The sequence below is a fragment of the Mycteria americana genome, unplaced genomic scaffold, assembly GCF_035582795.1.
Source record: "Mycteria americana isolate JAX WOST 10 ecotype Jacksonville Zoo and Gardens unplaced genomic scaffold, USCA_MyAme_1.0 Scaffold_49, whole genome shotgun sequence".
In the NCBI taxonomy this organism is placed as follows: domain Eukaryota; kingdom Metazoa; phylum Chordata; class Aves; order Ciconiiformes; family Ciconiidae; genus Mycteria; species Mycteria americana.
Window position 1 is genome coordinate 517,710 of NW_027445635.1, and position 12,350 is coordinate 530,059.

General features: G+C 44.5%; 1 protein-coding gene across 1 annotated transcript; it reads left to right on the forward strand.

Annotated features, from left to right (window-relative positions):
• The first annotated feature begins 719 nt into the window (after positions 1-719).
• LOC142403965 (uncharacterized) lies at positions 720-10,840 on the forward strand. The gene is made up of 6 exons (XM_075490264.1): positions 720-885; positions 2,839-2,931; positions 5,000-5,121; positions 6,004-6,048; positions 6,859-6,864; positions 10,562-10,840. Exons 1-6 carry the CDS (start codon positions 720-722, stop codon positions 10,838-10,840), a joined length of 711 nt encoding a protein of 236 aa, XP_075346379.1.
• The last annotated feature ends 1,510 nt before the right edge of the window (positions 10,841-12,350 follow it).

Sequence of the window (12,350 nt, forward strand, 5' to 3'; positions counted from 1 at the left end):
GGGCAGGATCAGGGTCTTCTCTGGGGCCTCCGTGATGGACACCCCTGCTGAAAAAGCAATCAAGACCAGCCCAACTGCGGGGTGATGCAAGCTTTCCTGGGCACGGGATGCCAGCCCGTGGGGTCTGCCAACCCCCAAACCTCACCTTTGGGCTTTGTCTTCATTCTGCTGCGTGGCAGATTCGGGGCCAGCTGGTGGGGGCTGGCGTCGGTGACGCTGTCCTCGATGACCATGTCATTGTCAGGGGCCTCTAAGATCTTGGTGCTGCTAGGCAGGGTGTGGAGCACAGGGAGGCCCTGCATGCAATGCTGAGCTGTGGGGTACAGGGGCTCCCCCTGGGCCATGGCCCGAGGCCGCAGCCTTATCGGCTGCTGGGGCACCAGTGTCCCCATCACCACCTGCTGTGCCCAGCTGTAGGCAGGGGGACAGGGAGCAGCCACAGGGCTCAGCGGCAGCACATGGGGGAGCTGCACCAGCTGCCCCGGGGCCCCCATAGCAAGCAGTCAGACCTGGGAGCGCTGCGTGCGAGAGAGGGAGCGGACGCCGAGTGCCGTTGCCTTTGAGTGCCTTCGGCCCACTCCACCTCAGCCTGTGCTGCTTGCCCTGACCCCTCGGTGGGCCCTTCCCCGTGCCGCCTCAGGCCGTAACCTGGTGCAGAGGCCGCGGCGTCTTCTGCCACGTAGACGCTGTTGTGGAGCAGGCACCGCCTGGCCCCAACCATGTCGTGCGTCCACTACAAGTTCTCATCGAAGCTGAACTATGATACGGTCACCTTCAACGGCCTCAACATCTCCCTGTGCGACCTCAAGCGCCAGATCATGAGCCGCGAGAAGCTGAAGGTGGCCAACTGCGACCTGCAGATCACCAATGCCCAGACCAAAGAAGGTGCGTGGGGGCAGTGGGCGCGGGGCCTCGGGGTCCGACTGGCTGGTGGCGTTGCAGACCGCACCGCAGCAGCCCTGGCCTGCGGGAGCTGCACTCTGCTCTTTGTGGCTTGTCCCCACGTAGTGTGAGTCAGTCTGGGGCCCATCCTGCCAGCACGCGAGGGGACCAGAACAGGAAGCGGTGCTGGGGATTAAGCGGTGTGGGAAGCGATAATGTGATTCGGCCACGATCGGTAGCTGTGACTTGTGTTGGGGCCTCACAGAGCTGTTCTTCTGTAGTTGATGTTCTGACAGCTGCCTTCAGGTCTGTGTTTTAGAGGCGGAGCTAGGCGTAGAAGAATACATGGTTGATGTGCGATGTATAGTGCTTACAAAAGTTTTGGTTTCCTGGAATTCTTCTAGGTAAAACGGTAAGGAAATGTGGGAGGACAACTTAAAATACCAAAGTTGCCAGATTTCTTTGAGATCTGGCGGAGAAAGTTCTCCAACAGTTTGAAAATGCTCTGAAGTCCAGAGGAAGCTTGCTGTTTGATTCCCTAGGGGGAAAGATCAGGAATTTTGTTTCAGCGAAATGATTTCTCGGTTTTCTGAAGAAGCATTCTGTCATTTGGAAGTAGAAGTAAACTGTTCATTTCGTGGTTGAAATAATGTCTTCTGGTAGGTATGTTTTGGTCTAAGAGAGGTTCCTGCCCGTAGGAATAATATACTGAAAAATGGAGCATAAATTGTGAAATATTCCTATTTTGTGTGTGATCACTGAGCAAAACCGACCTGACAGAGCTTGACTGGAGATACAGCAGCTTTGGTTTTCAGACCATCGTTCTGATTCCGTCTGCAAAGCTTTTAGTATGTACAGCTGTAGGCAGATTACAGGGAATGGCTGCTGAGAGTGCTTTACAATATTTAGTCACAGCCAGCTCGTGTGAGTACAACATACAAGCCATTCTCATGGAGAGATCTTTGCGTTTTAAGCTGACTCAGTCCAAGTGTCTCAGGGAGTTGTTTTTTTTCCTGTTTGGGCCTTCCATAAAAGGTCAGAGGCTTTCCTCCTCTTCGGAAGACTAACATGGTGTAAGCCAAGGCAAAGCATGGATAGCTTCAGGCACACGCTGCTTTCGAAAGGCTCTTCAAGGCTGTCTTCATAAGTCATTTGGTTTGAGTCTCTCTGCTGTGCAAATGTGCATCGAAAGAATCCACGTCCCTTGGGCTGGTTCAAACTAGATGATTAGCTTAAGAGGGGAGATACCACCTTAGTTGGAGCCAATTCTGCCCTACTTGTGAAAGCAAGCTCAAAAAACCCCAAAATCTCTGTGATCCAATGTGTAGCCCTGCCAGTTGTGTTTCCATGTCAATGTAAAGCCCTGAGCAGCTGAGAAGTGTGGCTGTTGATGGATTAAGCTGCAAGAAATAGACAGAGATGGCAGGCTGTCTTCTGTGTTCTGTCAGTCTTCGTGGGTGAATCGTTTTTAGTGAACAGCTATGAAAGCAATGGCGCAGAGTTTCCATGCTTTAGCTGAGTGCCTGTGGTGTTGCAGGGCAAGCTCGTCAGACTTTGGAATGTGGTTTATGCAGGTGAGACTTTGCTGTGGTTTGTTTTTCTCCAGAGATGTCTTGGTTTTGTAGCCTAAGAGCAGCAAAAGCAACTTAAGCTAGGTCAGGAAAGAACCTCATGCATTAGCAGACTCTCCTTTAGTGACCTTTGAGCCCCTTTTGCTGTTGGCGTTCAAACTATTTTTAAGAAATGGAAAAGATGTTGCTGCTTGTGTTTGATTCTCAGACCTGAGGATTTCTTGAAATGTCCTGTTAGTGTGTTGAGACGATAAAAGCGTGATGTTACCTAGAACATTTTTCTTTTTAATCTGAAAGGGATTCTGTGAAGTGCTATGTAATGACATATTAATATACATTCTTACAAACTGACTCATGTTTTTTTCTGTGTTTGTGTTGTTTTCAGAATACACAGATGATAATGCCCTGATTCCTAGGAACTCATCGGTAATTGTTAGGAGAATCCCTGTTGGAGGAGTTAAAGCTACCAACAAAACATGTTATTTGAGTATCCGTAAAGCATGGTATTCTTTGTTAGGGGTTCCAGTGTGTGAACTTTTTGGATGGCTATTAGTTTACAGAGGCATTCAGACTGTATCTTTCTCGTTAAAGCTGCTGTTAGTTTTTGTTGTCATGGGGTAGATTTTACTGTATCTGTCCCAAAGGAGACTTACCTTTTTAGGCCTGCTGGGACATGGGGTTCTAACTCCAACAATGGTAACTGTTAAATAAGAGGAGTCTGTTGGGTTTGTTCTTGGGGCTGATTTTTCTGAGACCCAGGCTGTAGATCCTGTTTCCTCTCCGTGGAGAGATTCCTCATCATATCTGTTCACTTTTAGTGCTTTTATAGTCCAGACAGATAGGCATTGTAGTGTAACCTGAGAATTTGTTGCCATCTCAGAAGAGTCTGATTCTCAGGGCTTGACTATTTCTTGCATTTGGGAGAGGCGGGGCGGGATATGGCAGGTATTCTTACGCCCCAAATCTGGGTTTTGTGCGTACTAGCTATAGAGGAAAGACCAAGGGTTGCCAGCTGGGGAACCAGGCAAACAAGAAGTTGCATTCCTAAGTGATTCCTATTAGTTTCCTAAAGACAATGTCCGTTTCCAGCAAGAGAAGAAGAACACTATCCTAAAGTGTGTTGTCTTTTCTGTGAGTGCGATGAAGGAGTAGTTAATCCTTTCCAAACCTGAACCTCAGTAAGCAGTTTAGCATGTTACCGAATGTTACGAGTTCTCTTTCCAGGTCGGTTTTTACCCTGAGGTGATATGCGTGCTCCAGGATTTAATTCTGTGTTCCTAAGCTGTTTGGAGGACAGAGAATCGGGTGTATTGATTAAAATTACAGATGTTCAAATGCCATCCTGACTCCAGGATTATTGCTGTCATTTATGTATTCATACAGTCCAGATCTCTATCAGCTGCATTAGCATTGTTTGAATGGTCATGTTTTCCAGCCTTCTTTGAGATACGCCTCTCCACCACCATTAGTAGATATTATTAGCTTGTGGTTTTGCCATGCCTTTCTGCTGTTGCTACTCAGTAAATAAAGTAGACTGATGAGTTACAGTGTGCCTTGAACAAACAGTACAGCAGCGTCCTGGTACCCATGAAGCATTTGCAATCAAAAAGCCCTGAATTTACGTGGCTCTGCATGTAAACTTCACATGAATTCCACAGCAGCCTTTGAATTGCCTCTGCTCATGGGACACTTTGGATGGTGTAGGAATTGTTTGTTAATGCCATCAATGGTTGCATGTCTGATTGGTGATGAGTAGCATGCAGGCACAGATCAATGAGTACGTGGAATCTCAGCAAGTTTTGAAATGTAATAATTATTTCCTACAATATTGTAGCGTTTTCAAGATTATCTTAAAGCAGATTCAGGCAGTTAAGACCTTCTTTTCCCCAAAAAATCATAGGAACTTCTTTCAGGTGAGATTTCTGCGCCTATTTTTAGTCAATATAGCATATGTAACACATTGAGCACATTTTGGCACTTTCATGGCTAAATATGGTAGATATCTGAACAGAGTGCTTGGGCTTCCACAGAGAAACACTGTAGTAAAGACGATGCTGCTGACATTTTTGTTATTTCTTTGTCAGATGGCTGATTTGTTTCATTTCAGTAAACTTGCACTTCAAAGTGTCTAGAGCCTCCCTATTCTTTCTTAGAAACTGAAGTACTCTCTCTGGTACCTACTTGTAATGCTAGGGATATACGGATTGGCTAAAGTTACCTTCGTACTTTCATGGAGGATTATTTAAGACCACAAAACTGTAGTAGAGGCTACATATTTTTGATACTTACTCGCAGAGACAAAATATCTGAGGACTTCCTCTTGCACTGTTGTGTTCTGTATCTGTAAGTCTTAGAGTAATTTGTGACAAAGGAGAAATGTGATTTTGGGGTTTTTTTTAGTTGCACTGCGTGTACCAAGAGGGAACAGTTTATGTATACATATAAATGTCCACATTCACTAGAGTATCAGAACAGAATGTTTTGATGTTCAGGTTTTAGACTCTGTTTTCACTGCTTTATGTTGGGTACAAGTGCCTTATTTTAAGTTCTGATCACCTTTCTTTCTTCTTCTAGAAGTCGAAGTGAGCCAGCGAGGGCAACATCAAAAGCAGTACGTAAAAACCAATCTCAGCCTTTTTTCTACACACTGTTCTTAATTCTAAACAATGTAGCCTTGTATTAATTTTCCACACATTACCTTAGTAGATATTTTCCAGTAAAAGATAGTCGATGTTGTAAATACAGTGCATTTGCTTCAGCATAGTAAAAACTGAGTAATGCCCTCATTTGCACAGTTCTCCTGTGAATATTGGTATTTGTGCCTAGTAATGCATTGTATTTCATATATTTGCTTGTATCAAAAATAGCATGGCCAGCAGGACTAGGGAAGTGATTGTGCCCCTGTACTCGGCACTGGTGAGGCCGCACCTCGAATACTGTGTTCAGTTTTGGGCCCCCCACTACAAGAGGGATATTGAGGTACTGGAGCGCGTACAGAGAAGGGCAACGAAGCTGGTGAAGGGTCTGGAGCAGAAGTCTTATGAGGAGCGGCTGAGGGAGCTGGGACTGTTTAGCCTGGAGAAAAGGAGGCTGAGGGGAGACCTCATCGCTCTCTACAACTACCTGAAAGGAGGTTGTAGAGAGGTGGGGGTCGGTCTCTTCTCCCAGGTAACAAGTGATAGGAGAAGAGGAAATGGCCTCAAGTTGCGCCAGGGGAGGTTTAGACTGGATATTAGAAAATTTTTCTTCACCGAGAGGGTTATCAAGCATTGGAACAGGCTGCCCAGGGAAGTTGTTGAGTCGCCATCCCTGGAGGTATTTAAAGGACGTTTGGATGAGGTACTTAGAGACATGGTGTAGTGGTGGTTTTTGGCAGTGTTAGGATTATGGTTGGACTCGATGATCCTAAAGGTCTTTCCCAACCTATATGATTCTGTGATTCTGTGATATGGAATACGCTAGAATATTTCCTGACTGACTTTGAATATGAATATGCGTTTAATATGAATATGTGTTCAACATGAATGTGTGTTTAATTTTTTGCGAACAGATTGATGACTCTTCTGCCCCTATTTCTCTGGCCCAGCTTATTCAGGTATATCTATATTCTCGTCAAGTGCTTAAAGAAAAGAAGTGTTTGGTTTGTATTTTTAAATCTTATACTGTGATCCATAGCTGGATAACTCTTGTAATGTGAACAAAACATTAATTTGATTTTTAAGAATTTAAAGTGTTTATTTTCACTTTAAAATGTCTGTATATTTTGATACTGTCCTGTAAGGAGTAGTTGCCAGTTTGGGAAGGTAGAAGGGGAGCACTTCATCAGCCTCAACGTCATGTTGTGGTATTACTCATGTTCCAGACACAAAGAAGCAGCACTTCAGAAGCTGTTTACTGTTTTTCATAAGTTTTGTTAATGTTGCATTGGAAACTAACACAAGTTTCAGAGAAGAATTTAATTGGCTGTAAGTGATGGACATTTGCAACAGCCGAATTAGAGGTGTTTCTGGAACATGGACACTTGCATGGTCATTTCTGCATTTCTAGTTATTACAGTTATAGATCCAATCTTTGGATGCTGCACAATTTCATAAATTGTAGTACATCTCTTTCAACCAGTCTGGAGCTTAAAAATCAGTTTCAAAATCTGGATAGTATAATTTTTTCTACACATAGCTTCAGTCCACTCAGAAGAAAATGGGATTGCTGACACAAGCCTTTATGTGAGGTACAAACAGAGCTGAAGGTTCTGAGTGGCCAAGGAGGCTCTTTTCAAGGAGGTGAACAGGCACATAGACAGCATGTAATGGCGTAAGGGCTCCCCAGAACATCTTCAGGACAGCTGTATTTTATAGAAGCAGCTGTTTTCATGCAACCTCAGCTAGCGCTGTGCTGCTCTTCACAGGACGGGGTGAGTGGGCTTGTCTTTGGCTGTGTGGGCTTCAACGCGTTTCTAATGCCTGTGTCAAACCATTCCCTGTGAAAAAGACTGCCAATCTGGCTGAAGCCAATGCTCCCGAGGAAGAGAAAGTAAAAGCTGTGATGATACAGTCTTGCCACCAGTATGATCCCATCAAGTAAGTGTGGATAATGTCAAATCTGTTCTTTGAAGATTCTGGAAACAATTGTGGAGGTGTTGGTTTTAACAAGAGAGACACATGAATGCCTTTCTCTTCTTTTCCCAAAAACCCTTTTAGTTACGTGAGGACAACCTTGGGTCCACCTCCACCATCATATACGTGCTTTCGCTGTGGAAAACCTGGCCACTATATAAAGAACTGCCCAACACATGGGGTAAGATTGTGGGGGACTTCTGGTGTTAGTTTGTTTTTAATGTGTTTCCCTTGGCAGTTAGGTAACAAATACATGAACACTCCTATTAAGACTCGTTTCTCTTGGGGTGAAATAGAGAGGCTATATGGCAGTGTTGCAAAGCCCTTCCAAATTCAAGGGAAAGCTGGAATTAGAAATGTAACATTTTCTTTTTTGTAGGTCATTGACATTGAATATGTCCATAGATCTTTCTCTGTGAACTTGGATGCTTATTTTTATATATTTCAATATTGCTGGAAAGTTTTCTGGTTTTAACTCTTTCTGATGACAGTTCACAGTTTTTAGTATTCTGTAAAAAGCCAAGGTGTTTCTGTTGACCCCATCTATTGAATATTTGCCTGTTGTAACTACACCAGTCTCTGGCTGAGCATTCATGCCATTTGACGTAAGTCACTGAGTGTATATGCATGACGTACGAGTTCAACCTTTGTATGGAGAGGGTGAATATAAGTTTCCCCAGTGACTGATTCAGAGCACCGAATGAAGCTCTTGCTCTGAATTGCGCTTTGGAGGAGGAGCGGGTTTGTGTCTCTTGTCTGAGTGGGTGGTGAGCTAAGGGATATTTCACCCTTAGGGAACCTGAAGTGAAGCCAAAGCATGTGGAGTGAGTTCAAAACACTGCTCAAGCCTTTGGCACATCCTGGCTATATTCATTTAGGAAAATAAGTATTTCAGTTGAGCAAGCCTGACGCTAGGTAAAAGGAGAGCCCTGAAGGCTTTTGCTGCTTAAAATAAGCATTGCAATGTCATTGGAGGTGTGGGTCTTAAGATTAGCTATGTCTGCATTTCTTTTCTTAACAGGACAAAAATGTTGAGCCTGTTCCCAGAATTAAAAAGAGCACAGGAATTCCCAGGAGCTTCATGATGGAGGTGAAAGACCCCACTACAAAGGGTGCCATGCTGACAAGCACTGGGAAATATGCCATACCAACTATTAGTGCGTAAGTATGGACTTAAGTGGACTGACCAAAAAGGGAACGAGAGAAACCACGCGTGAATATCTGAGGGGCAATGCAACCAAGTTGGCCAGCATCTGTAGTTACAGGGCAGGAAGCATTGTCATTGTCTCTTAACCATAAAATCCGTGATGCTTTCTAATATTACAATAGGGTGGTCCTACTGTTCACAGCCCTGGACATTGGTAAATCTGGTGTACGCTAAGAATCTGTATTTCTGCAAAACATTTCAGTGGAGTTTACAGTGTAGTCCTTCGCTCTGAAAGCTCATTTTGCTTCTGCTTTATGTTCCAAAGCCTTCTTGCAACATTTAACAACTAGCAGTTGGATTGAGATTTTGTCCCCCTCTGACTTTTATCAAGTAGTTGCTATAACCTAAGAAAATACTCCTGTGTGCTGACGAGAGTGGCGGCTTTAAAATGCACTTGGTAGCACCTCTGTTTTTCTGTCATGGATCTCCTTTTGTAGAAGCTGTAACATCGACTTCTTCCATTGATAAAATGTCCTTACTCAGAGACTAACTTTATCCTGAGCCTGCAATTTACATTTACCCTCTGGCAAAGGAGAGGTGGGATCCTTCTCACCTGATTTGTAGCTGTCAAACAATTGTTTTTCCAGTCTGAGCTAATTTCTTAGTTGATGCAATGAATGGGAGAGTTCTGCAGAAGGAAAATGGTGTTGTGGCTATAGAAAAGTAGTTTAAACTAAATGCCTGCGTTGTAGAAGGCTGATGTGGAGGGAGGAGAACTCCAGCTGTTCTCTTCCTTTGATAGAATCCAAAGCTTGGAAGAGTTTTCCTTTACCCACGTTTAACTTCTTCCTTTTTCCTTCCCCACCACCCTCCAGGGAAGCTTATGCCAGAGGAAAGAAGGAGAAGCCTCCCTTTTTACCAGAGGAGCCGTCCTCCTCCTCCTCCTCAGATGACCCAATTCCGGAAGAGTTCTTATGTCTCCTCTGTAAAGCCTTAATGACTGATGCAGTTGTTATTCCCTGCTGTGGAAACAGTTATTGTGATGAATGTAAGTGTTACTCCCACGTTTGTTAATTCAAAACATCACAGCTGATCTTCTGAAAGCAGAGAGAGGAGATAATGGAATGACTTTGTTACCAGCTCTATTTCATACTTAAGTATACCCTGAACAGGAAAGGACTCTTCTCCTAGAAAGGGAAGAAAATTAAAAGAAAAAAAGCAGAAAACATAGTACCTAGTGAAAGCCTCTTTACATGCAGAGGGGGGAGTAGGAGAAGAGCGCATAATTGTGCAGGTGATGACAGTATTAGATAGTGAATGCATTTAGTTTGTCCACACCCTTTCTCTCCTAAAAAACTGCATAGCCAACTCTGGTGACTTCCTGCGGTCTGCACCAAACGCAGAGTTAGGCATTTAATCCACATTCTTCTCCACGGGAGAGCTGGTTCAAACCTTCAGACCTCAAACCTACTCATGGTTTTTTGAGACGTGTTTTATTCATTAACCTGGAGGTTGGTGACTTCTGACTGTACTAGATAGTGGAAAGAAGACTAGTTGAAACATCGAGACAGAGCCTACTCCACATCTTCAAATGTTGCAATGGTGCAATATCAAATCTGTCTCATTATTTGATGCATACTAGAAATTTTTTACACTGTTGAACACGTATAGCTTCATGCTTTCACTTCAAGACCATATTCAGCCATTACCCATCTTCGTGTTTTTAGAATTGATTAGAACCCCCAAAATTTCCTCTGTTTGGCTAAAAACTCTTTGGATGATTCTAAACATACACAGGTATCAGAACAGCATTACTGGACTCTGAGGAACACACATGCCCAACGTGTCATCAGACAGATGTTTCTCCTGATGCTTTAATTGCCAACAAGGCCCTACGCAAGTTAAGGTGATGACTTTTACGTCAACTGTTTGTAAGAAAAGTCTATTTGTAAAAAGCTGAAAGGGAAGAAAAGACTAATTTACACCTCCTTAAGCAAGGCCAAGTTGAATAAGGCTAAATGTACCTTTCAAGTACATTAGCTGTTGTTCCAGAAGCTTACAGCTCTTTGGAGACAATCTGGCAAATTCAGGTCACACTTTTGTTTAACATGGTTGCCTCACTTTCAATTTCGGTGTTAACACTGAGGCACTTTAAATACAGATACTCTGAGTTACCAGTCCTTGATATCGGTGTTTAATGTGATGTGTTCATATAGCTGTATGTTGATTGATTTTAGGCTTGATAGCATTTCCAGGAGTAGACAAGTCATTTTACTCTGTGGAGGCTTTTGTTCGTCCATCTACTGAAGTTTCATATTGCCTTTTTGTAAATGTTTTTCTGCCTCTAGGCTATCGACAACTTCAGAAATGGCACTGGCTACACAAAAAGGCTGCGCACGCAGCTCCAGCAGCAACAGCAGCAGCAGCAGCAGAAGCCACCACCTCCAACACCGCTCATGAGTTTTGTCCCTCCTGCTGCTGTGGTGACTGCTGCTGAACATTCTAAGGCTTCCTCTGGTTCGACAACTTCAGAAATGGCACTGGCTACACAAAAAGGCTGCGCAAGCAGCTCCAGCAGCAACAGCAGCAGCAGCCGCCACTGCTACAACCTCCAGCACCACTCATGACTGCTGTCCGTCCTGCTGCTCTGGTGACTGCCGGTGAACTCTGTATATCTTCCTCTGGGTCCATCAGCAGTGTGTTGGAAGACAAGGTAAGTTTTATTTCAACATATGCAGTGATTTGTGTATCTTAGTAGAGCTGATTTTCCAACTCCTTGCATTTATTCACACGGGCTGTCAGGTTCCTCTACTAAGACAACCGGCATTTGCAAGTCTTCTGGGCCCCCAAGGACAATCAATATCCACAACTGGTAAGTAACTATAACTGTAGAATTTCTTTTACAAAAAATGATCTTCAGATAAACTGAATGGGATTTTTTTCTTTTTCCTCTCCCCACTCCAAAAGGGCATCCAAGGAAAGGCAGAACAATTTGCTCAGCTGGTGGCAGACCAGGCTGGGAACTGTAAGTATGCCACAGAAATTCAATATATTACTACTTGTAACCTGTTAAACGAGGCCATAACACATAACTCACACAACAGCTGGTTTCTAATGAAATAAGTATGCCCAGAGAGTTGCGGAGAATACAAGTGGTAATTAATTCTAACAACATAGGCAGCGTATGTGGAAGAAGTTACCAGAAGTTTGAGAGAAGATTAATTAATATCTGTGCAGTCCTTTGAAGATCAGCAGTGTGAAGTATGAAGCGTCTCAAGGAGTGGCAGAGACGCGGTGGGCACTTGGCACATGGGAGGTGGGCATCTCTTAAGCAGGGGCAGGCTCCATCCAGAGTCGCAAAGCTGAGTCTAAGGAGAGAAGACTGAGGGAGCTGTTGGGGGTGAGGATGTGGAAGGCAAGTCTGAGGGTCCAGAAATGAGTGTAGTCTCAAATGAAGAGAAAGCAGGGAGAAAAATGCTGAAGTTGGGAACAAGAAGTGCTCGCCACCGTGCTCCCGCTTCCTTCGCTTTCCTCTTGAACATCAGGGCAGAGCGTAACAAACAGTGACACGTGTTTTGGGGTTTCTTTAGAAGTTCAAATTGAGGACGCCCACGCAGTGAACGTACCCAAAGGCCTCAGGCCCCAACACTGCAGCATCAAGGCCAGCCTTTGTGCCTGTGCCTCCACCTCCCTTGTCTCCTCCACCACCCCATGCACTTCCTCTTCCTCCGGGGGTACCAGCACAACAGTTCCCTCCTCAGTTTGCACCTGGTCAGCCTCCATCTGCTGGGTACACTGTCCCGCCTCCAGGAAAAGCTTGGAAAAGACCTTTAAGATCGTTGAGTCCAATCGTAAACCTAAGACTGCCAAGTCCGCTACTAAACCATGTCCCTAAGCACCACGTCTACATGTCTTCTAAATAACTCCAGGGATGGTGACTCAACCGCTTCCCTGGCAGCCTGTTCCAGGGCTTGATCACCCTTTTGTTGAAGAAATTTTTCCTAATACCCAATCTAAACCTCCACTGGAGCAACTTCAGGCCATTGCTTCTTCTCCTATCACTTGTTACTTGGGAGAAGAGCCCGACACCCACCTCACTACAACCTCCGTTCAGGGCGTTGTAGAGAGTGATGAGGT

Excerpts from the sequence above, each read along its gene's own strand:
- LOC142403965 (XM_075490264.1), top strand. The coding sequence starts at position 720 with ATGTCGTGCGTCCACTACAAGTTCTCATCGAAGCTGAACTATGATACG. Across the intron at positions 2,932-4,999 it reads TAAAGCTACCAACAAAACAT|TTCTGATCACCTTTCTTTCT; the intron begins GTTATTTGAGTA and ends CCTTATTTTAAG. Across the intron at positions 5,122-6,003 it reads TGTTCTTAATTCTAAACAAT|ATTGATGACTCTTCTGCCCC; the intron begins GTAGCCTTGTAT and ends TTTTGCGAACAG.